Source organism: Engystomops pustulosus, chromosome 2 (genome assembly GCF_040894005.1).
Source record: "Engystomops pustulosus chromosome 2, aEngPut4.maternal, whole genome shotgun sequence".
NCBI lineage: Eukaryota > Metazoa > Chordata > Amphibia > Anura > Leptodactylidae > Engystomops > Engystomops pustulosus.
Window position 1 is genome coordinate 149,125,763 of NC_092412.1, and position 26,975 is coordinate 149,152,737.

Here is a 26,975-nt window from a genome sequence, read left to right on the forward strand (position 1 = left end):
TCAGTATACAAAGGTATGTGTTTAGCCTAATCACACATACAGTTCTGTGGAGGATCTCGGTATAAATTTTAAGATAAGCACAACAGCAGATATACTGTAAAAGTGAGAAGTGACCGTCTTTCCACAACAGCTTTTTTTGCAAAAAATAACGAAGCAGTTATTAATGCATTTGCTTTGCGCTAAATCTTGAAGTGTATCCAGCTCAAAGGTGTCATTACATTCTCATTTTCTGATAATAAAAGAATTAATACAGGTTGTCCAAAACTTTACACCTCCTATTGGTTGACATAGGTAATGGCAAAAGTTTGGAGCAGGATATTGAAAGCCACAATATTTTCATATCAGCCATGCTAAACCCTTATAAAAGTGAAATTGAAGAAATGTCCTTAACTTAGATGCATCAAACCCTGTAATCTGTGCCTAAATGTGCTATTCCTCAAAAGTTGCATGGAAAACTGTGACATTTTGCAAAAAAGGTTGTCTATAAAACCAATCTTAGTCTTCTTTCTTTTTGAATACCCACCCTGCAATAAGCTAATAAAAAATTGCAAGTGTGAATCCAGCCCAAATGCGGAAAGATTATGTGGATACTAACAAAAAGCATATTGACAATGAAGACCACCAAAACAGCATACAGCAGAGGCTCCTTAGCTGCATACTTGCTCGCAGTGCTTTGGAAAGTGGGGTTTCTTGTGAGATATTTTGCAGTTAATAAATTGGAGAAACATTGCATTACCTCTTCCATAGATTTCTATTAGACATTATATTTTCTGTGATTTCTAATATTAGGCAAGTATAAGTAGGCCTTTAAGTAAGTAATAAGCTTCCAGGACTGTAATATATAAAGAAATATAATATGTTCATGGACAGTACAGAACATAGAAGAATCCGTTACACTCAGCTCCAATATTTTACTGTAATTGTTGGCGCCCCAGGCAGCACTAGCAGTTATACAAAGGGACATGTGGATTCTTCTATCCATTTATTGTGAATAGATTCACACCCCTCCCATCCCTAATCCTTTGAAGTCCCTTGTTGTGAATCCCGTGCATTTACCACTCAGTGAGCGCCAGAGGGCTGACTTTATACTTGGTCACAAGTATTGTGTACGGGGAGGTGGCCTCTGCTAAACCCACACTAGAAATTACTGTGTACTTCTTTATGGTTGTTAGTTTTATGCTGTTTACGCATATAGATTAATAGATAGATGTAATACATTGCAGAATATTGATATTATAAGAAAACTAACAGCAGCAGTAAGAGAGTAAAAGATTACAAATGTGGGACCTAAATGCAGAAGGAACCATTAAGCATATCGGATTAATGCAAGTTTTAGCATTGTATGGTGCAATGTTTTATGACTAAAATAGTTCTTGTTTCAGTTTGTCATTGCAACACATTTAAGATATTTCTTTTCTTTCAATGGAGGAAACTCAAATCTTGGCAGAGATGATGCTACTTTTTTATGATATAGATTAGACCAGCAATGGCTGACTTGTGTCTTTTCCTTCTGAAAGAGAATTACTGGTGAGGGTATTATACCAGGTAATGTCAAAAAGCTTCTTGATAGTCAAACATTGATCTATTAGAAGCACAAAAGGCATAGTTTTTATTTTTTCCACTTTGGATGTTGTATTTGTAAATGTTATTCCTCAAAGGCCTTCAAACTCATTAAATGAAACATTTCTGAATCTGCCAATCTCAATTTGGCTGATCATCTAATGTGTTTGGGGCCACCTGGCTCTCCACTGATGGTAGATACAAATCAGGCCAATTAGAATTTAACTGCCTGAGCCTGAATTTTACACGGCCAGTTTCCACGCTGAACAGGCCACGTCCACGCTGGGCAGGTCTGTCAAGTGGATTGAAAGAAGAGGGAGAAGCCATGGCATGGTGAAAATAGTTCTTCCCGGGGCACTCCTGGTGTATGCATGTGAACAGGATCCCCAGGTAGATGATAGAGGGGAGGCCCTTGATCTTAGCGGCAGCAAGGGATCAAACGTAGACAAGAGATGCAGAACATCAACTCACAGTTCCTTTATTCTAGAACACAAACACAGCAAAGGTAACAGACCAATGTAACAATCCAATCTGTCCAGGTCCAAGGTAGCTGGTTGGATAATGTCTGGCAACGGATGCTCACAGCCTAGTTTCTGTAGCTTTAGGCTGGAGAGTTTAGGAGCTGCTTTGGCAGCAATCCTAGGCAGGCTCTGTCAGGGATGCAGAGCTGCAGGCAGGGGCGCACCTGCCATGAGGCAAGTTGAGCATCTCGTCTCAGGCGGCGCGCCTCCTGCTCAACGAGGGGGCGGCACCGGCCGGCACTGAGCTCCCGGGCCGCACGCCGGACGGGACCGCGTTGCAGCCCACCTTGCTCCCCGACGCTGCCGGCACCTTGCGCCCGCCCCCCGACGCCGCCGGCACCGAGCTTCCGCCCCCCTGCCTGCATCAAACTCCCCCACTCCCCGTATACTTTTGGTCCCGCCCATAACTCCGCTCCCGGCTCCCCCTCCATTCCCTTCTCAACCCCGCTGCGCTCATGTCTCCCCTCCCCCCTCCAGGCTCCCTGCTTCCCCCGCCCCCGCTCAAGTTCCAGGCTCCGTTACCGCTCTCCCCCCCTCAAGGCTCTCGGCTCCCGGCTCCCCCTCCATCCCGTCTGAACCCCCGCTCACGCCCCCCCCCCCTTCCCCGCTCCTGGCTCTCGACCTACCCGCTCCCGGCTCACGCACTGCGCCACCGCCGCTGCAGGACAAGGCCCCGAACTTTCCAAAAACAGGTAAGGTTACTTTATATTTATATATTTATATATATGTGTGTGTAATATGTATATATATGTGTAACATGTGTTTATATATGTGTAACGTGTTTATATATATATATATATATATATATATGTGTGTGTGTGTGTGTATATATATATATATATATATATATATATATATATATATATGTGTGTATATATATGTAATGTGTGTGTGTATATATATATATGTGTGTATATATATATATGTATGTAATATGTGTGTGTATATATATATATATATATATATATATATATATATGTATGTAATATGTGTGTGTATATATATATATATATATGTAATATGTGTGTATATATGTTATATATGTGTGTGTATATATGTATATGTGTATATATGTTTGTGTGTGTATATGCTGTATCTACTGTTTGTTTATGTGTATATATGCTGTATGTATATGCAGCATTTGTACTACATGGTGGTATTCTGTATGCATTTTATACTACTTGGTGGTACACTGTATCTATTTTATACTACTTGGTGGCACGCTGGATGCATTTTATACTACATGGCGGCACGCTGGATGCATTTTATACTACTTGGTGGCACGCTGTATGCATTTTATACTACACGGCGGTATGCTGTTTGCATTTTATACTACATGGTGATACGCTGTATGTATTTTATACTACATGGTGGTACGCTGTATGCATTTTATACTACATGGCTGTACTCTGGATGCATTTTATACTACATGCGATATGCTGTATGTATTTTATACTACATGGCGGTATGCTGTATGTATTTTATAGTACATGATGGTACGCTGTATGCATTTTATAGTACATGGCGATACGCTGTATGCATTTTATACCACATGGTGATAATCTGTATGCATTTTATACCACATGGGGGGAGGCTGTATGCATTTTATACTACATGGTGATACGCTGTATGCATTTTATACTACATGGCAGTACGCTGTATGCATTTTATACTACATGGCTGTACGCTGGATGCATTTTATACTACATGGCTGTACTCTGGATGCATTTTATACTACATGGCGATATGCTGTATGTATTTTATACTACATGGCGGTATGCTGTATGCATTTTATAGTACATGATGGTACGCTGTATGCATTTTATAGTACATGGCGATACGCTGTATGCATTTTATACCACATGGTGATAAGCTGTATGCATTTTATACCACATGGTGATAAGCTGTATGCATTTTATACCACATGGCGGTACGCTGTATGCATTTTATACTATATGGCGGTACGCGGTATGCATTTTATACTACATGGCGGTACGCTATATGCATTTTATACCCGCTGTATGCATTTTGCATTGCTTTATTTTTACACCAAACCAATATGATGGATCTGGTCCTGACACTCCCTGATATATCACATATATTGGCGGGGGGGGGGGGGGAGGGGGCGTCTCTCTATGGCTCGCCTCAGGCAGCAGACAGGCTTGGTACACCCCTGGCTGCAGGAGGCCTGATGTCTTTAGACCCTGTGTCTTACAAGCATTCACAGACACTCCTCTAATCACTGGATCTCCACACTGCTCTTATATGGAACTTTCCAGCTACAGGGAGTTTGAAATAAACTTCACCTGTGGGGTAGAGAGTCCAGCATCCAACAAGGGAGCTTATCACAGGATTGGATTGACATAGATCAAACATGACACATCATTGGTCAATATAAATTTTGTCTTCTCAGGAAGATATTGCAGCTGTAATACCTGTTATGGTCAGTAGATACATTAAGGAATTAAAGAGAATCTGTCAGGCAAATTAACCCACCAAAACTAAATATATTTCATAAACTGGCATTAGAAAGCATTAGAAAGCATTGCCCCTATCCCTACTGGCTCATTTATATAATAAAGAATGATTAATGTATGAATTGACTATATAAAGGCTGGGATGGAATCCTTGTGAGCTGATCTAGCAGGAAGTGATGACAGAATTAGTTACAGAAACCTGATGACAGGTGTCCTTTAACCCCTTAAGGACGCAGCCATTTTGCAGGTTAAGGCTCAGCCCGATTTTTTGGATTCTGACCTGCGTCGCTTTATATGGTTATAACTTTTGAACACTGTTACTTATCAAAACGATTCTGAGATTGTTTTTTCCCCACATGTTGTACTTCATTTTAGTGGTAAATTTTGGCTGATAAGTTTTGCGTTTATTTACAAAAAAAAAGAAAATATGATAAATTTTTTGAAAAATTTGCCATTTTCGAAATTCAAAATCATTGCGTTTTCAGGCAGATAGATTTACCACCTAAATAAGTTGCTGAATAACATTTCCCATTTGTCTACTTTACATTTTCATAATTTTTGATATGTCTGGATAATTTATTTTGATGTCACGCGGCTTACAAAAAGAATATCGCTTTTCCGGATTTTCAGAATTGACTATTTTGGGGATAAATACAGTTTGGAATGAAATTTTACATATTTAGCATCAAAACCCCTATATAACCAACCCATTTTCAAATCTGCACCCCTCAAGCTATCAGAAACCGCTTTTACGAAGATTGTTAACCCCTTGAGATCTTCATAGTAATTGAATCAAAATGGAGGTGAAATTTAGAATGGTCAAATTGTTCCCTTATACGTTCATTTAGCACTAAAATTTACACATTTCCAAAATATAAAAAGAGAAAACTCACCATACAATTTGTTCTGCAATTTCTCCTGAGTACAAAGACCCCCCACATGTGGCCGTTACTTGTTTTATGGGCGCACAGCGAGACGCAGAAGGGAAGGAGCGCCCTGCAGCTGCCAGGATTTTAGTTTCCTCATTGGCCCCTTTTGAAGGCTATAAAATTTTCGCTTTTGCGTTATTGGGGCCATGTGATGCCATTTTTTTTGCGCAATGAGATGCTTTTTCCATTGTTACCATTTTGGGGTTGGTATCACCTATTGTTGAAAATTTAGGAACTTTTTTTGAGGGCAGGAGTAGAAAAGCATCAATTCTGTACTGGATTTTTTACTCTTTTTTTTTTTGGTGTTCACCGTATAGACTAATAATCATGTTATCTTTATTCTATGGGTCGATTCGATTACGGGGATACCAGACTTGAATATATTTTCTTACGTTTTACTAAATTTGTCAAACAAAACCCTAATGTGGGGAAAAATCTATCATTTATGTATTGCCGTCTTCCAAGTGGCATAACATTGTTACTTTTTTGGCTACGGAGCTGGTTGATGGCTTATTTTTTGCGGGACATGTTGTGCTTTGCACCAGTATCATGTCGGAGTACACATGGTTTTTTGATCGCATTTTATAGCATTTTTTGTGGGATTGAATAGCTAAAAATCATAATTTTTGGAAGGTTTATAGCAGTTTTTTTTTACGGCGTTTATCGTGGGGGTTCAATAATGATTACTTAGTTACTTACTAACATTTCCCATATCTCAACTTTATGTTTTTATCATTTTCTTTTCAAGTTCTTTTTTTCTTATTTGATATTTTTCCCCAAAATGTCTACATTTAAATTTTTGGGATCATTTTTGCTTTAAATGAGTTTGAAATATAAAATTGTTAGAATCCCACTATGGATCCCCCCTTTTTAAAAGTATACCCTTCAAACTAATAACCATTTGAGAGCTGCATATTAATTAAAACAAAATGGAGGATTTTATCCCTAAAATTTACATATTTCCAAAAGATAAAACATAAAACCCATTTTAAAATTTGTTATGCAATTTCTCCTGAGTAGGGCACACAGCCAGCCACAGAAAGGAAGGAGCACCCTGCAGCTGCCAGTTTTATCCTATAGAACTAAGTGGATTTTAGTTTCCTCTTTGGCACTCTTTTGTAGGCTATAAAATTTAAGTTTTTCCATTACTGGGGCCATGTGTGGGCAATTTTTTTCCTCAGATTCTCATACCCATATGCTGGTACGGTCCTGGTCTTCTTCTGATGCTAGGCTGGATTGCGTCAGTATTTCCTGCATGATGAAGGCATTGCTGCTGTGGACTGGCCTACCTGTTCCCCAGACCTAAATCCAACTGAGCACCATTAGGAAAATCATGTCTTATTCCATCCACCAACACCTTGACTGATACTTTGATCCAGGTCTGGGATGAAATCCCTCAGTAGAAGATTATCTTCTTCATCATGAGAATGCCTAGTTATTGTAGTAAGGTCATACAGGCATATGGAGGTCCACAATACTGAGCATAATTTCCTTGTCTTGAGGCACTTTCACTGAAGTTGGATCAGTCTGATATTTGATTTTGATTGATCGTTTTTATGTACTATTGTTCTCAAAACATTCCACTGTCGGTGATGGCGAACCTTTTAGAGACAGAGTGCCCAAACTACAACCAAAACCCACTTATATGTCACAAAGTGCCAACATGACAATTTAAGCAGTAACTTATTTATCCTAGCTGTATCACAGGTTTCAATCGTATTTGCATCCCGAGGACATCAATACAATAATAAGAAGATGGAGAAATTTGGATTGTAGCTTCCCTTCAGGGTCTCCTGAAGAGGCAAAATCAGGGGACCCAGAGCAGGAGCTCCAATGACAATTCATCTCTATTCACACCTTCTCACTCCATCTGTAGTACTGGCAGCCAAGGATTTCCCTTTAAAATAGCACCGAGCATGGCACGTCCAGGGCCGTCTTGGACCACAGGAGCCTTGAGTCCTGCCTGGCAAACTCTGTGGTGGGGTAAAGACCTGGGTGCTCACAGAAAGGGCTTTGAGTGCTACCTCTGGCACCCGTGCCATAGGTTCGCCACCACTGACCTATGTAATAAACTAGAATATTTCATTAATTTAAATCTAGCATGTGGTATTTTAGTTTTTCCTTTATATTTTTCAGCAGTTTTGTGAAGTCTTTACTATAAAGGATACTCACATCAATGTACATAAAACTCTTCTGTAAAGAAATGAAAAAGTACAATGCACTGTATATTGCTAATTTTATTGTGTGAAATAAAGGGAAAGGTCATATGACATCGGAGAAATTGCGCTGATAATATACACAAGAGAATGAGAAAAGTGTTAAATAAGAACATTTTCAGTGGAATGTAAAATTGGAATGAATAATTGGAGCTTGAATGAATGTATAAATGTTGTTACTGGCCAGTATTATATTGATGTGATCTACTATATTAAAAAGAAATCTGTGTTATCTGAGGTCCTCTGCAGAGTATTGGTTTCTAAACCGGTCCTCTAATATCATGTCTCAGTGCACAAGGATATTAACACTTTTTTATGTTCAATTCACACTAGCATTAGATCCCATGAGAGACAGAACTGTCTAGTTATTTTTATTTGGAATTGTGTTCCTTACTTTTCGTTTTTCATTTATGAAAATTGTGTTGAGTCCTTGGAATATAATGTGTCTGTAGCCATACTCTATTTATGTGTTGTAAATCATAAATTAAAATTATTGCTCTCAATGATATGGTAACTGAATGTCTCTTCACACTCTTCTCCTTGTTCATAGCTGCTGTCAAATTTTTCTGTTTCACCTTGTTAAGTTTTTCCCTTTAGGAATACCTATATGTATCATATACAACCTTCTGCAACCACAAAGAAATACACATTCCACCTGCTATAGCTGTAAAGAGGAAATAACAATTACGAGGTTCTGCAGCAGCTGCAGTATGTACTAAAGGCTATTTTAGGGTGCAGTCACACGCAATAGTAGCATTCAGGGGTGGTTTTCTGCTTGATCGCTTATGCATTTCCAGAGAAATTCATGCAAACTTTTTTCTTTTTTTTTCTTTCTTTTGTGCGACTTTTTAGCAAACTTGCGCCTTTCCTTTTGAGATTTGTGTTGTCATTTCACAATGTTCATCATGTTTTATTTCAGTGGAGTGCCTGATTTCCGGATATGAACGTCGGAAAAAGTCACAATTTTTGCAGAAATAACCTCCAGTCCATAGAAGGTGTAGGCGAAGGGTTGCGTAAACATTTGAGACTTTTGTGCAGCTTTTCAGACAAAAGTTTCAAAAAAAGCAACACTCACATGCCTCATTTATCAATCACTAAGATAAATCAGGTAAGCCCAAAACCTTACAAAAAAATCCTAAAAACTAAACACACATTTCCAGACTTAAGATAAATGTCCCCCCTGGTGTCTTGTATTGTTCAAATGCAAGCCACTGCGCACTAGTTACTGATCGCATGCGTTTCACTAGGAACGCAAAGGTGATCGGGTTGAGGCCAGACAACGGGCACAAGTGTTGTGTTTGTAAACGTAATTCTAACACCATATGCAACCGCACCCTTAGTGTGATCCAACACGTAGCGTTTTGATTCCGTTTTGTTATGGAATCAAAGCGCACTGGGGTGCTTTGTACAAAATTAAGAGAGAGTATTATATGTTGCTGAGTTGCATTAGAGTGTGTTATATTGGTCCATTAGAGGGTTGGCCGCAAAAAGGGGGATTATACTATGAAGCCATTAAGGTCAATATTATACTAAATTTGATGGGCAATAGGTGTGGTTTGCTGCACAAAAACTTTTAGCACCGAATATAGGTATGCACTTGTAACTACTTGTTACAGTTTTAACAGTATTTTTAATAAAGAAACATCTACAATCATTTACTTTCACTGGTGTGTGGAGTCGAAGCTTACGTATTGCGGGAACATTTTTAATACTTATGTTTTGAAAATAAGTCTTATTTCAGACGAACTAGCGCCAAAAATAATGAATGCCCCCCTAATGTCTATATTAATATTGATGACCTATTCTAATCATAGGTTGTTAATATGTATTACCTGGAAAACTCCTTGTAAAGAGAATTGAGAATGGCGAGGACAACCAAACAGTCTGAGATCTGGAAGACAAGAATAGAACATTTTATAAACCAGAACATGACTATACAAGACCATGGAAAGATGCCCTGGATACTGTACCTGAGGGGAAATAAAACAGTACTGATACCCATTGTTCAGGGAACATTACTTCTCGAAATGGTGATGAGAGACAACATTGTTTTAAGGTGAGGTATTTCATGAGGATGATGTGAAACTCAGAATTACATGGACACATTGCAATATGAGCTCACATGACATAAATTAATGTCAGTGCCTCTTATCCACAGAGCTCAGCGATTACATATGTGTCACCTGTCCATGCTGAACATGGTCTTTAAGTAGAGATGAGTAGACCGGTTGTCTACATTTCGGTTTAGTTGCATGACCTGGACATAATACCGGATTGGTGATCAACCAGCCCCCCTCCGGGCATCATAGTCATGGCTAGGTGCAAGAGGCGTCTGTTTGCCAGATTGGCTGTTCGGCAACCAGTCCAGCATTATATCTGAGTTGTTCCGCCAAACCCGAACATGGACATCGGTTCCGCTTATATCTATCTATAAGGCATGTATCTCAAGTAACATTTTCATTGTATTTCACAGTGCACAAATTATTTGTTGAAAGCTGGGGGCTTCCAAAAAAAAATCTCTAGTTATGAATGAACAGTGAAGAATATAGAAATAATCATCAGAAAGTATTAATCACAGGACTTACTTCTACTACAAAATTGTTTATTCAGTCCTTTAGCTATATCTTCTCATAGGATAGCTGGAAGACAAACTTTATGACAGCCATAACTGTTTTACCCACTGTTCAAAAACTTGTGAACGTTAAATTCCCCTAGTAAAGCCATATTACAATCCCTGCCGTAGGCTACATTCACACGAACGTATGGGGGACATATATACGGCCAACGTCAGGGGCGTTGCTAGGGTGGTAAAAGATCTGGGCCATGGGCCCCAATGCATGTGTATCGCACTTTCAGTATTGCCCACTCCTGTACATAACCCCCTCACATTTGGTTGTGCCAATAACAACTTTACTGAGGGTATATACAGCTACAGAAACACCAGAGAAATCCCTACTGGTTACATCCAGTGCCTGCAGGTGACGCGTTCTCCATTAGGCCCTGCATCACCACATCTTATGTTCCTCATTGTCCCTACATCTTGGTTCAATGACAGTGTTATCCTGCTGCTGCCCCTATCAAGCTCCCCCAAATACTGTAAGGCAGCACTCACACTTTGTCTTGCATTTAAACAACACCAGGTGTTTTTTACCCATTACACGTATTTCACTGGAAAACATGAGATAAAACCGAGGCCTGTCCTAGGGTCACATGTGAACGTACCCCAAGAAATGTGCCCCTCAAAGTTACCCCCAGTAATGTGCCCTAAACAGCTAAACAGCCCCCCGAGTAATGTAATCTAAACAGCCCCCCAGTAATGTCCCCCACACAGCTACCCCCAGTAATGTCCCTCAAACAGCTACCTTCAGTAATGTCCCCACACAACCCCCCCAGTAATGTCCCCACACAAACCCCCAAGAAGTAATGTTCCCCACACAGACCCGAGAAAGTAATGTACCCACACAGCCCCCCAGTAAGTAATGTCGGTCATGTGATCATGACATCATCACAGGTCCTTCAACCTCCAGGAGAAGACATGTCCTATCTTTCAACGAAGTACGGCGCTGGGCCCTATGTTACTCTATGGAGAGGGGCGGGGTGAGCGGTGCTCTCCCCCTGCTCCTCTCCTCGGCGCTGTATGCCCACTGTACTACAGTCCCTACTCTATTTATCACAGCATGCTTTTAGAATAAAATACTTTTAAGAAACTACATATGATGGAATATACCTTTATTAATTTGGGAAACTCTTATTGTGCCTCTTTATAAAGTAACAAGGATGTGATGGTACAGTAGTTGGTTAATACAATTTAACAAGTTAGAATTGCTGCAAGGTATTTGTGAAATTTGTGGTGTGATTATATATTTTTACCACACAATTTCCCAGAAGCAACAGGTTATTTTTTTAAATCTGACATTGTTATGCATAATGCAGGACTTCAGGGGGTGGTAAATTACACAGGACTCTTTGTTCCTTTAGGCATGACCCTTAAGACCCTGCAGTGGACCAACAAAAATATGTTGCAATTCTGATACCATTTGCATCCACATTGCATTTATGCCTTAAAGGAGTATGCAGAGTAGCCTCTGCAGTTAATTTACATATTACTAAAATAAAGTTTTTAACAAGTAAGGTTAGGTTCCAGGATTATTAAATTACATTTTAGGACAAAGGCAAGCAGGGGGAATCTACCATCAGATCTACTTCTGATGGTAGAACCCTCATGGTAATTAAGCATTTTGGATACTTGGTGATAAAGCAGGAAGTCTAACACCATGCACCAAAAATTGTTCAACATTTTGTGACTAAATTCAATGAATAGTTTGTATAAACTTAAACTACAAAGTTTAAATTGTCATCCTGCACTGCCATAAAGTTGGAACACTGTTATGACTGTTTAGTTTGGACAGGATTAGTATTTTCATTTATTTTAGAGTTTTTAAATATTTTAGTATTTTTAGTTTAGTATTTTTAGTATTTTTTAAGGTTTTGGTCTTTTCTTTTTTTTAGGATTTTTAGAAAGCTCTATTATTTTTGTTTTATTTTAGCTGTCATACAAACCAGGTATTTGCATAGGGCAGATGTTACATACCGATAGTGAAAATCCATACAAACATCCAGAGCTTTCAAAAAGTTGCATGAACATGTGATGATCACATCATTTTTTCATACAATGGATACACTACACGGCCACTACAAAATGGTACAATTTACACACATACTTTGTTATGAGACTGTTAAAATTCACTTACTATGAGAAAAAAAAGTTGCACCAGTAAAATCATGTGCAGGTCATATGGGTCTTATGTCATCCAGGCCTGCTATACATAGTGTATAGAGTATACAAGTCAGGGTCACCATCAGAAAGGAAGTTCATATTTCATCAACTAGCTTTAACATTGTGTTCATATAAATGAAAGGAGCATATGTAAAGCATGAAGCTTTCCAATGCACATGTAGCCAGAGAGCAGAGAAATTCTATTGTTCTACTGTTCAGCTGTGTAGTCAGCTTACATATTGACTAGATCTCCAATTAACGCTTCGTTTCCCTTTGTTACACTGTTATTAATTAACATCAGCCATCCCAGTGAAATGAGCACAAGTTGCTGCTTCTGGTATCCAAAAGAATAAGAACGTGGCATGCCCCATTGAACTCTGTGAGCACAGAGGTTGTCTTTCCTGAAGGCACTGCCCCTGGGTGAAAACATCTCCATAAACATGGAAGACTATACGGCAATGCGCACAGTCTGCCATGTGCATGAATGACTACAGTAACCATAGATATGATAATATTTTACACAATAAAACTATGTTACCATAATGATGGAATCCTATTAAAGTCATGTATTAAATATGTAGGAACATGTGCATTTTGTATTTGATTTTGCACATGATACGTTAATATATGTTCTTACAGGAATCATTATTAATATTGGTATTACAGTGGATTGACGGTTAGTGTTTTATTTAAATAGAAACTTTGCAGAAAAAAGCGCCTCATTCTCCACTGAGACTTTTGTCATTATCCTTTTTTCACATCTTATTTGCTCTTCACTTTAATATTTCTGCTGAATTCTTTCTTGCAGGTAAAATGGACAGAAGCTTACCGAGGTGTCAAAATACACAGTATTAATCCAACCACTGCTGCATTAAAGGTTTGTGCATTTTTTTCTACGCCTCTGTGTTTTCTCCCACACTCCAAAAACAAAATGGTTTTCTATAAACTTGGGTTTAATGTGTCCTAGAGAGAGAAATTAAAATACAAGCCCCACTGGGGACAGGTACTGCTGTGATAAAAATCTCTGTTGGCAACAAGAAATAAATAAATGACTGCCCGTCTATCTGAGGCATAACCACAGGGAGTGCAGAGTTTGTAGTCATGCTGGGCTGTGGAGCCCTAGAGGTCCTTTTGCCCAGTAAAGAGGCCAATACTATAAATGACTTGTGTTAGCAGAAGGGAGATTTTACAGATCTACAAGTTTCCCCTATGAGAGTATTTTTATTTTAGACAACGTAGCCAACCTCACATGAACTCCTTGTTTTTGTTTCACACATCAAAATATAATGAATGAGAACAAGCTAGAATCAGCGTTTTCCATCTGCGCTGTGGCAGTGGCACGGCCCACACTAGTCAGTCGTCCACAGTGAAGGCACACTTGGCTTTCAGGACTAATTCGCTGTGATGTGTGATAGGCATTAACAAACACAGCCCACATTACATTTAATTTCATCCCAGCAATTCCCCCTGCAGCTAGATTTGGCTTCATTTTCATTTTGCTACAAATTCCCACAACTCTGCTCCCTTTGATTTCCAGGTTTAATTAACAATGCTCATTAAAATTAATTTTATTCTTGTCTTTTAATATCACTCTAGCACCTGTCTATTGATCGAGGTTTTGCTAGTTCCTAGCTCAGCTATATGGTAGGAATGGCTTGCCAGTCTTGTTAGGCTATCATTTTCAGGGGGAACTTACATTTTGTAAGAATCTGTTTCATTTGAAGAGAGTAGCATTGGATTTGACATGCTAAAATGGATGCTTATTTTCCACTTAAAGCTTGAAACCACCGCAGCTACAGGGACTGTTTATCTATGAGCGTCTCTGTGTTTTCCGGCTGTACCAAATCTAGAGTAATGTTTGTAGAAATTCCAATTTAACACAAATTCCCACAATCTCTGCGTATTAAATCTGGTTATTATGAGAAGCGTTTTCCTTTTGTCTTCTGTCTTGGTTGTCTAAGTCAGCAATGCCCCTGCCCTTAGGGCTCACATCCTGTACCTATCCGTAATGAATAAGAAACAGACAAAGGGAACATTTAGGAATAGCACAGATAACTGTGTAATATTGGCACACTGTTAACCAAAGAACAGAGATCAAATATTTCCTTTAATTGTAATGGAAAATTAGAAATTGGGACTTATGTAAGATAGCTCTTATAAAAATCAGTATGTATGATGGCTTTATGTGGTGCTATGTGACATGCATTTATCATACAATATTTGAAAATCTTTAAATTTGTCAACAGTCATATTATAGCATCCAACTTTTACCACACACATGGATACAGACAAATAAAGAAATCTAAATAGCCTTTCACTAAATTCAGGAATAATGTTAGTGGAGTAATCTGAATGAGCTCTGCTATACTTAATGATTAATTCACCCTTGTCTTTTTTTTTTAATTAAACTTTAGGCCAACTTCACACTTAGGTAAAATTGGACATGGAAGCTGCAGAAGATCTAAGGTTACTTTTATGTGTTTTCTGCTACAAGACACTGATGTTATACTAAAGTTATACAAATTGTTCATAATGCATATAAATTACATAGTGTGCAATGGGGCAAATTTACCATAAGAAAGTAGCATGCTGACAAATAACCTAAATAAGATGCTTTTAGAAGGTGTTGTGGCCTATGCTAAATAATATCTAAACTAAAGCTTTGAGAAAAATAAAGTAAACTCTGTTTGGACTATATGTCAAATAGAAATGACAACAGAAATGATCTCAGAGTAGCAATTGCTGCAAATAGATCTGGTAAGGGTTATATTGCCATTTCCAAACAGAGACTATCATTCTACAGTAAGAAACATTATTCACAAGAGGAAAACATTCAGGAAAATGAAAACTGAGCCAATTCAACCCACAGTGGGCTAGACATTTAAAACAAGGGCTATGTATTAATTTCAATTGGTCTCAGTTATAATGTTGATGTTTTCAGGTTATAACATGGAAAATATAAAGCTCAGAGCCACATTTGGGAAAAAAACACACAAAACAGAATGCCACATAGCACCTCGTAAGCAAATGGCGGAGGGCTTATGCAGCCATACCTTGTAATTATTGGGACAATGTATCCAACAGTCAGATGTGAGGCCATCTATCCAATAGCTAAAGTGTGCCAAAACTGGACAAATCTTCAACAGAATGGCTGAAAAAGTTCAGACCTCAGAGAATGTACATTTGCTCCACATGATGTGGGAATGTCCCTGTCTGGGCTCATTCTGGAGGGAGGTACTGGATCGCATGAAGACTTTGTATGGCATAGAACTTCACACTACCCCTACAGTATGTATCATGGGTCTGCTTGGGCATCGGATGAAAGTGGTGTTAAGCTACAAAGGGTTCGGATCCTGTATCAGGCGAGGAAACGTATTGCATATCATTGGATCCAGGCTGCCCCTTGTTCTATACAAGAATACATAAATAAGATGAATAAGGTTATAAGGTTAGAGGTAGAAGGGTTACCTAAAAAAGAAAAGGAAGGGGGAGAGTAGGTTTGAACAGATTTGGGGTCTCTGGTTGGACTCGCCAGGTCCAGCATCTGACATTTACATGGAAACACGTTTTCTGCATTGCTGTAATTTGTATTATTATGTAAATGATCAAAGTGACCCACAATGTTGGATTTTCTATTGGCAAACACCCGCTTTCTCCTCTGGTCTTACTGACACTTGTACTTCTCTTTATATTCCTGTATGTGATCCTGGACCCATTGTACATTGTATGTATCTCCTGTGATTTTTACTGTATTTGTCACTGCTGTGCGGCTGTCTCTAGGCATGGGTACTGTGTTTTTTTGTTTGTAATGTTAAATTTGAAACACATTCAATAAAAAAGATTTGATTAAAAAACGAAAAAGTCCAGACCTCAACCAAATTACAGGGTTGTGAAATGCTGTAAATGAACTAATGCCTGCAAAACTCAATCACTTGAAGAACAGTGGACAAAATTCCTATAGATCAATGTTTGAAACTAATACATTTATACAGAAAATAATTACTTCAAGTTAAAGTGATTTTACACATCATGGATCTATAATCTGAACTTGGTGTTTTATTCACAGTTTCTGCATGTTGGAAAGATTTTGGTAAATAAATAATGAAATGGTGAAATCTGTGTGTTGTTAAGATATTTATCAAATGAAAACAACACCGAAGGGAAGGGCAAATAAATTTTCCATTTAGGGGCCCAGGAAAGCATAGCGACAGTTTCAGATTCAGCATTTTGCATGTAGCACAAAAAATTAAGAAAAAAACAGTTTATCATACACTATATGTAATATAGTTACTGTAAATGTACCTGCAACTTTACTTTTCTAAACTATAGATTGGGGAAGGTGTTCATTAAAAATTTAGAGAGTCACTCAGGGTTGTACTGTTTTTGTGAAGGCTTGTGGAAACTATGGTGCAAGGGCTCCCTCTTGTGGAAACATGGAGGAGTTGCAAGATCATAGTTGAGTATCAGATGTTTTTGTTCAGATTTATTAAGCCAAATTTTGCACAAACCAGATTCTCACATAAAACTACAACTTGTTCTTATCCTTATCCTTGCTCTTTGCCAAGCTTAGATACAAATATAAATACAGACATCAAGGGCCCTTTTAGGCTGCAATTAAAACGGTCAGGTCCATACCACCTGTGGATCTCAGTGTATGCAAAGTCTTGCAAACCTCTTATCATCCTCAATGTGACATGGTGTTGGAGTAGAAAGCTAATGCAAAGTCGGAGCTGACTTGCCCCTCTCATGAGAAAGAATCGATGTTAGCCACAAGGTGTCTACCGAGAGGGTCATAAAATTAGTGATGCTCTGGAAGCTCAACAGGTTAAGCATGACTACAGTTATAAGAGGGCCATTGGGGGAGATATTGCACAGACAAACGAGCACATTCAGACAACCTACAGGGGGGAGACAGGATCCGGGTGGGAAGGGTTTACTGAGGCTAGAGGGGGCAAAGGGTTGGGTAGGTAAGGTGGGGGGGGGGGAGTTGTGACGTTGTGGTTACAGGCCTGGCGGGGAACCTCCTTTTAATAAGTCTTTGAATCTCTTGGATTCAATTGCATTCTGAGATATTGGGAGATATAACACCGATATAGTATAGATGAGGTAAAGAAGTACTGGGCCACTAACTTCCACCCCAAAACAGACAAACAACAAAAAATAGCACCAAAAAATTATAATGGAATAATAATAAATATTCAAACACCGTGGTCAAAATCAATAACTTTTATTAATCGATGTTCAAGTTAAAACAGACAAACACTAGGAGCAGCAGGTTGTAAATTAGTAGAACATGTGGATGTATCCCTGTATATAATAAAGTGCCATACAATATAAAGACCAAATAGGTTCTGGAATAACCTGAATACAATGCAAACAGGGCAACAAGACCCTTAAAACCCCTTGATTGGAGAAGGCATAAATAGAGGGAACATAAAATGGAGTACATATACAAACCACAAAGGCTGTGAGCAACCGCCCCGACACATGTTTCGCCCTACGCTGATTTTTAGTTGTCATGGAGAAAGCTACACATTGATTTCTTGTTGCATGACACGGAGCAGTTCCTCCCCTGTGTGACTTTGTTCGCCCAGGCAAACCGCTGTGCCCTGCACATGTATGGTATGATGGAGCAGCACTTGTGGAGGCTGAGGTGGTGGTGGAGAAGGAGGAGGCGGACACTGGTGCAGGAGCAGCAGTTTGACAAAGTGGAGGAGAAAGCACCGTCTCTTGTTGAAGCTGTTGGTGTGGCTGGGTGGGAAGCACATTCACCCAGTGGGCTGTAAAGAAAATGTACTGGCTCTGACCATAGTTACAGCTCCACACGTCCGTGCTGGCGTGCACCTTGGTAGAAACTGATAAGCTCAAGGACTGGCCCACCTTCTGTTGTACATATTGGTGAAGGGCTGGCAGTGCCTTTTTGGAAAAAAAATTGCGGCTTGGAACTCTCCACCTTGGTTCGGCACAAGTCATTAATTCGCTGAAGGATGCAGAGTCCACGACTTGGAAAGGGAGAGACTGCAGTACCAACAACTTCGACAAGAGCACGGTCAGCTTCTGCACCTTAGGATGGCTGGACGCATAGAGTTGTCTCTTTGTAATCGCCTAGCTCAACGACTGCTGGCGCCATGCGTAGCCAGGAGCAGGAGCATCTGGACCGGGAGATGATGTCAAAGACAAACAGCTCCCTTCAGCAGACGTGCTGGAGCCTTGACTTGCTGAAACAGCATGTGTGCTACTAGGTGCTGCTGCTGTTGCTGCGCCTGCAGGATGGACCACATCTGATACCCTTTTTATCCCAGGCAATTGGATGGTGACGCTGCATGTGTTGGTGCAGGGCCATGGCACCAATGTTAGTTCCCTGGCCACGCTTCACTTTCTGCCCGCAGATACGATCAGCTTCATCATCGTCAATTTGGCGTTTCCCGGTCACTGCTATTCTCCTCACCGGTGTCAGTATGCACAGGCTGCCTACTGCAGGAAGCAGCAGAAGTCTGCCCCACCTCTTCACTGCCAAGCAGCTGCTGACTGTCCTTAAACACTTTGTCCTCGATGAATAGTGGTGCTGAGCCCAGACCACCTAGTAGCTCTCTGGCTGCGGGAAAGGAACAGGACAGAGGCTGGTTGAGGACAGGTGAGGGCTGCTGACCTGCTCCTGGGCCATGCCAACTAATTGTTGTATCTGAGGAACCCACGGACTCTGGGGCTGGGGTTGTCAGATGTTATATTTGAGGAATTGGATGACCTAGTCAACCATTCAACAACTTTTGGGTTGTTGATCAACACACTGGCGCTAGATGACAACAGCAGTTCTGCCCTCACAGAGTCACCCCTGCTGCGACATCCCCTTACTGTGCTGCTGCCTTTCTGCCTGACATAGTGGTTTATAAACTATGTGGATTTCACACGTAAACCTGGCTGTAAACTATAGCCCCAAAAAGGTATGGCAATGTGTGTTATACAGATATCCCACAACTGACACTGTAATTTCAGCAAAAATCTCTGTATAAACTATGTTGATTTCACATGTAAATCTGGCTGTAAACTATAGCCCAAAAAAGGTATGGCAATGTGCAATATACAGATACCCCACAATTGACACTGTAATTTCAGCGCAAATCACTGTATAAACTACCGTATATACCCGAGTATAAGGCAACCCGAGTACAAGCGAGGGCCCCAATTTTACCACCAAAAACTAGGAAAACCTATTGACTTGAGTATAAGCCGAGGGTGGGAAATGCATTGGTCTCAGCTTCCCAGTATATAGTATACTTTTACCATATTTTGACTCCAATAACTTGGAGTTGGAGTTGGCCGAGGTACCATTTTTTCAAGGATGAGCTGACACTTCCAATGCTACTTTTTATTATCTTTTTTATGCGTTGCGAAACAGCAAAAAAGTGTCAATTCGGACATTAGTTTCGCATGGAAGTCAGTGAAGCTACGCGTGCGACACAAAAGCGACACAGACACTTCATAAATACCTGTGCAATGTGCAACGTTTTAGCCTAGAAGAATGTGCACAGTCTGACAAAAGTCCGGCACAAAGCCCTTAGTAAATAAGCCCCATTGTATTGTGTGATGCGGTTGTGTAGGGCACTGTCATGGTTCTGCTGTTTATGCATTCTATCTCCCTCTAGTGGCAAGCACGCAGATTGCATGCTGTCATGATTCTGCATTCTGACTCCCCCTGGTGGCGAATATACAGATTGTTCACTGTACTCCCTGTGGTGGCTGGTGCTCTGCACTGCAGCCCTATCATGCATGGGGATGGGCTATAAATGTGTTTCCTGTGCCAATTGACTTTGCTCAAGTAGTAGGTCAATACCTGGTGCTCTCACCCTCTGCCTGCTCTGTGTTACTGGGACTTCCAGCCCTGGTGTTTGTGGCCAGTATCCTGCAACTTGTTCATGCCCGACTCCAGAATCTGCTCCACCATCTATTTTTCCTCAGCCCGGACTCATATCAGCCAAAACCTTTCAAGCTTTTACCACCTGCCGCTTCCCTAAAAGCTTAGCATCCTACAAGCCCCTGTTAGCAAAATCCATCCTGTTTTGCGGCGGGCTTTGGGGGTTGTAGACTCTACACGTTGGCACTTATAAGTGCTTAGGGAAGCTGGCAAAACGGATTTTCGTCTGACCTGCAAGGCAAGTGGCTGCCGGGACAGGCACAGATTTGCCCCAGCACAATAATAAAAAATTTAAAGTTCTTGTGTGTGCTTAGGCCCAATTCAATGCTATAATCAAGGATGTTACTAGCACTATGAGTTTAATCACTGTTGAATACAGTATCTGGAATCTAGTAAAACCACCAAAAATACTTTTCTCTGTGATGGTATTACCGTAAATGCTATTTCTTCCATTATCTTAGCCAGCCCAAACTAGCTAATGTTTCGAATACCTAAGTTACCTAAGTAACTGTTCTGTTGGGGCAGAAGTCAGAATATCATCCAGATACGAAATTAATCCCCCTTAAAGAGGAAAAACGGCACTAGGAGCTGTTTACTAGAGTAAGCAGCTCCTAGTGTGAAAACAAACGCAGCAGTGTTGCAATGTTAGCGTTATCAGAAACCTCCGATAACGCTTACAAACACTGCTGCTATATATATTAGGCAGTGCCTGAAACCGCCCCCTCATGAATACGCCGGACTACTTTGAGAGCGGTCCGACGTATCTGGTACAATAACTTCCTTCTAAAGCAATGTGAGTATTTCTGTCTCTATCACTGTCTGATTTGTTATCATCATATATCTTCTTAGAGGAAGATTGCTGAATTTCAGTCTTTAGCCTGTGGCTATCAGTGCCCTGATCTTGGGTAGGAAGATAAATCTTCTCAGTCTTGGTAAAACCAATCCCACCGGAATCCTGGCACCATTGGTCACTTCTGTTGGAATTGTAGGGGTGAAACAGAAAACCACTTCCACAGTGTCTCTCCTTTTGAAATGACCTTGAGTCTTTTTTTGCCCAGGAAAAGACGGACCCAGGTGGTAATATCTCAGCTCAGCTGGAATACTTTTTTCCTAGTCTAAAGCCTTTTCCAGTATATTGTCCAACTCTTCTTAAAACAGACAATCCCCTTCACACTGTAGTTTGCAGAGTTTATTTTTTGATCTTATAGCTCCACTTTTAAAGCTCAACCCATATCACTTTTCTAGACGTTCCTGATGTCATGTGGTGCGTCAATACTTTGGCGCAGAATGGCCATGGAATTTCCCCACTATTTTTTAAGTAGGCTTTCTGTTTTTTATTCATCCGGTCTTTTAGAAGACCTAAAACTTCAAATAGCAAAGACATTTTTCTGGAAATCTTCAGGTGCATCTTCTTTCTGCCTCCCAAATGCTTTCATCATCTTATGCAATGTTTTTCAGGATCTCTCCACTCCTTTTTGATTAAGGCATCCACAATAGAGGTTGTGGCAAAGGAATAGGTGGCACTCTAGATTTTGAGGGATGAGGCTCTGTGGAGGCTTTTTTTCTACAAGTAGAACATTTGTTAGGTAGTTTAGGAGGCTATAAGGTATCATGTATAAAACAAAAAGAATATAGCATGAGTAAGGGAAAATAATCTATTTTACCCAATATACTCGGGGGACTCAGGGAAGCAGCAGCAGGACCCCCAGGCTGAGATGTGTCAGTAGGAGCAGGTACACTCAACATAGCACTAATAGCACTTTATATATTTTAATTTGCCAGTAAAATCACGCCTCCTATCTGACCCGCCGTGAAGCAACCAGACCACCAATAGCAGGCCATCTCCTAAAAACAGCTGGGCTGCGTCACAGCCCCGCCTCTATTAGAGAACAGAGCTGCATTTACGGCCAAGAAAAGGCCCTGCTCTGAGTTTTTTCTCACATTATTGTTTTCAGCTTAATGACCAGACTCACTTTTCAGAATCTGACATGCGTCACAATAATTGGTTATAACTTCGAAACGCTTTAACATATCCAGGTGATTAATATTGTTTTCTTGTGAAACATTGTACTTTATGTTAGCTGAACAATTTAAGTGATAAGTTTTGCATTTCGTTTTGAAAAAAAAAAATGAAAATTTGGAAACAATTCTCAAAAATTCTTAATTTTCAAAGTTGTAAATGTTCTGCGTTCCAGTAAGATAGTGAGACCACCAAAATAGCTTAACTAAACTAACTTTTCTAGAATGTCCGCTTTATGATGACATGGTTTTTTATGTGTCATCTAATTTTTCTAGGATGTTATTGATGTTATGGCTTAGAAGTTTAGGTGCAATTTTTCTCATTTTCATGAAAATCGTCAAGACTCGCATTTTGAGGAACAACTTAGATTTCAATTGAATTTGAGATGCCGAAATAATAAAACCCTATGAATTAACACCACTATAAAAATAACATTCCCCTTAATATATGTAAAAAAAAAAACTCTTACGAAGTCTTAACCCTTTGAGTGCTTCAAATGGGTTAAACCCATATGGATGTGCAATTTAGAAACTTTTTTTGGGGGAAAATACATTCATTTAGGCCAAGAATTACACTTTCACAATGAATTAAATGATGAAATGCTCTGCAAAGTTTAATACCCAATTCTCCCAAGTGTACAAATCCCCCATATTCTTTATTTTCTGGTTCACTACAATTACATTAATAACCTTATTTTCTTATTTTTGCTCAATTTTACTCAGTAAAACCAATATTGAAGAAAATCACATTTGCTTCAGTATCAAAAACTTTTCAGGGGCAAACTTCTGTAATTTTGTTTTTTTTGTTGACAGAGCCGGTTAATGGCTTATTTTTTGCAGGTTGTTCTTTTTATGGATACCATTTTGGGAACTTTTTTTAATAGCTTATTAGAAAAATTTTTGTGAGGGCATTTGATGAAAAATTATATACCATGTATACTCGAGTATAAGCCGTCCCACATATAAGCCGGAGAACCAATTTTAACACAAAAAAAAATGTAAAACCTATTGACTTGAGTATAAGCCTGGGGTGTGAAATGCATTGGTGCCAACCCATGCCCTCCATTATATAGCCAGTCTCCTGTCCCCCGTCGGTATATAGCCGGCGCGTACCCAAAGAATATAGTCTGCCTCCTGCTCCTAGTAGCCAGCCCATGCCTCCTAGTATATAGCCAGCGCCCCCCAGTATATAGCCATGCCATTCCTTCAACCAACAAACACCTAGTATGTAACCAGCCAGCCCCTGCCCCCCCCTTCCTCCTACCCCCGTATATAGCCAGTATCAGCCGCCGTTAGCACTAAAAAAAAAAAAAAAAGGAAAGCCAAAACTCACCTTTCCGGCACTCTTGCGGTTCTTGTGCTTCTTCCTCAGTAGAGGCAGGTCCATGCGCGCCAGCCACACACACTATGACATCAGCCGCCGCTGACATCATAGGTTTTTCTTGACTTGAGAATAAGCTGCGTTTGTTTTCAGCTGAAAAACTCTGCTTATACTCCAGTATATATTCGGTATTAAAGGAAGTTCCTTGTGTTGTTTTTTTTTTTTTTATAATGCCGTTCACTGTGCAGGTTCAATATTGCTTAGGATTCATTGTACATGTATTTCTTTGCATTTTATATACTTTATGTGGTTGTTCTATGTAACGGAGGTGATTAGGGGATTTATTTATTTTTTATTATATAATTTTTACTTTTTTTTTTTTTTACTTTTTAAATTTATTCTACACTTGGGCTTAAACAAGTATTTGTCCGGTCGCTTGTTTAGGCCGTTACACTGCAATACACACATATTGCAGTGTGTAATGTAAGTAACTAAGTATGATGACACATGCTCATTTAGTTAAAGCCAGGAGGCAGAACCTGGCGTGCAGAGGACCTGGCAGGATCCCGAGTTGCAGCAGGATGAATCGGATCCCCTGGTAAGCTCACCTGGAGGGGTCTAATCCAGAAGTCATACACGGACATGCTTGACCGCAACGTGTAAGTGGTTAAACACCCAGGATTAGAGGTTTTCCGAGTCCAGGTAATGTGATAACACAGCCCGACACCGTCGCTTACAGGAGGCAATCTCCTGCAATCATCTTCTGGTGAGCCAACGTAGAAAGCACCTTTAATGGCCACCGTAAAAACACAATACGGCAGTCATTAAGGGGTTAAGGAATATTTCCCAATAAGAGAGAATTGGGATATACTTCAGAAATTTAGCAAGGGACTGTAAAATGACAAAGGGGGACAAAACAGTATACTGAAATATAGCGTTGGGAGTCTTTCACAAAAGGGGTCATCCCAATTAGTCTCCCTCAGTTGGAGAGAGAAGGTCATATCAATGAGGTCCCCGACTTCTGAACAAGTGCCACTGAGCCCACCCACTTCTAAGCATAGATGATGTCACTACTTATTAACTCTTAATATGGGGAAAAAATGTGGGAACAATTCTCCAAGAGACTTTATTGGTCTGCTCCAGACCATTGTCTATGGGCATAAGGCTGCTCTAAAGCATATAACTAAATGCTGTTAACACAGCTCAACCAAGATGGCAGCCAAATAATCATGTACAGAAAACAAAATCAATAATTAAAATAAAATAAATTAATACAGATTAGTACAAAGAGATGTATTTTGTTATCTGGTTTTAATAAGTCAAAAGGAAAATGAGTGACTAAAAGTAAAAAGTAAGTGCTCAGACCATTTCAGATAAGCATTGTTCCAGGGCAGCCATGCCGTATACATTTGCCTTCTCTGCACCTCCATGATGCTGAATGAGCTCTCTGCAGGGTCCACTGATCTGAGCCAACTGGGTCAGAAGGGTCTGCAGTGAAGTTACCAGCTCTAAGTCCACAGATTGTGGCGAAACTTTTTCCAGCAGAAGCAGCAAGTCCTGAAACCAACCAGATGTAAGCACCAGAGAGGACAACCAGGGCAACAAAGGAAGACAGGCACAGAAAGCTTGTAGCCCCAGGAACCACAATTCAGAGATGTCGGCCCATGCTACAGCATAGTCATCGCGGAGGGCAATGCTTTGTTTGTCTTCATCAGGTTCACCCGACACCACGTGGCAGCGGCTTAAGAATTTAATTACTGCCAAAAAGAAATCTCGAGAGACACTTTCTTGACAAACTGAAACAAGAAATTGGTTTGAATGTTTAATTGTATCAGATATAATGAATAAATTACATAAAACTGTATAACTAAATAGAAATAAATTGTATTCCCTGAGCAATATAGCGGAGAACTTGAATAATGGGTTTAACCCTTCTGTGACTATGGATCAATTTTTGCAGTTTTGTTCTGCTCTTCTTCTTCAAATGATGATATCTTTGGAAATGCTTTACAAAATAATTTCTTGGGATCAGCTTCACATATCATAACAATGTTTACTTTGTTATTTTCTTGATGTGAGACTTTAACAATGTAGAATAGTTTTATTAATTAAATATTTATTCTTTATACAATAAACAAATCTAAAAAAATATGCTTTTTTGTCCATTTTCCCAATAAGTTTCAAAAGTAACAAAATTTTATAAACCTTTACCAAAATATGTAAAAAAACAGGTACAGCATCAATCAACCTTCCCCAGGTTTAGCTAGAAATGCATAGGGTATAGGTGCTTCTGCTGTGTCTCACTGCAGCTCCCTCCTTCTCCATTCTGCCTACAGTGGACATGCTGGAGGGGGGGCTGACTTCAAACAGTTATATCTTGTGAACCATGGCAGCTGGAAACACATATAAAAATATATTTAAAAAAAAGGAAACTATACTTTAACCCCTTAACGACCTGGCCCTTTGTTTTTTTCATTTCCATTTTTCACTACCCACCTTCAAAAATCTACAACTTTTTATTTTCACGTGTAAAGAGCTCTGTGGCAGCTTGTTTTCTGCGCAACAAAGTGCACTTCATATTGTTGGTATTTAATATTCCATTCCGTGTAGTGGGGAGCAGGGAAAAAAATTCCAAATGCAGTGGACTTGGATTTTATGGCTTTCACTGTGCGCCCCAAATGACAGGTTTACTTTATTCTTTAGGTTGGTACAATCACGCGGATACCAAATTTGTTTAGGATTTATAATGTTTTTATACAAATACAAAAAGAAAAAACGTCATTATATTTTGATAGATCAGGCATTTTCGGATGCGGCAATACCGTTTATTTATATTAGTTCTAGGGAAAGGGGGGTGATTTGAATTTCTATTTTTTATTATAATTTTTTTCTTAACTTTTTTTTTTTTTTTTTTACTATTTATCCGACTCCCTAGGGTACTTTATGGTAAGATTGATCAGACAACCTAGGCTTATACTGTCATACTAAAGTATATGGGGATTTCCCTCCTCATTAATTATAGTGTGCAATTAGCACATTGTAATGAATGGGTTAAAACAAGACAGCCTCGGGTCTTTGGAAGACTACGATCTCCGGCAAGATGGCGGCGCCCATGCTAGCACCGATCGCAGGTGTTACCGGTAAGTCTTTGCTGCAATATGCATCAGGAAGAGGTTAATATCTCTTTTAACATCATATAGGATCGCGTTTCTATGTATCACAGAACTGGAGATATCCAATGTT

General features: G+C 39.7%; 1 protein-coding gene across 3 annotated transcripts in view; it reads right to left on the minus strand.

Moving 5' to 3' along the window:
• The window catches only part of LOC140118667 (transcription factor AP-2-epsilon), a 64,071-nt gene that overhangs the window by 25,555 nt on the left and 11,541 nt on the right, over positions 1 to 26,975 (minus strand). For 2 of the 3 annotated variants that reach the window (XM_072136849.1, XM_072136850.1), the window contains exon 7: positions 9,536 to 9,594. In XM_072136849.1, coding sequence (XP_071992950.1) covers positions 9,536 to 9,594 — 59 coding nt within the window. Of the gene's footprint in view, positions 1 to 9,535; positions 9,595 to 25,026; positions 25,529 to 26,975 lie in introns of those variants that run through there. The other variant, XM_072136851.1, reaches the window with a different exon arrangement.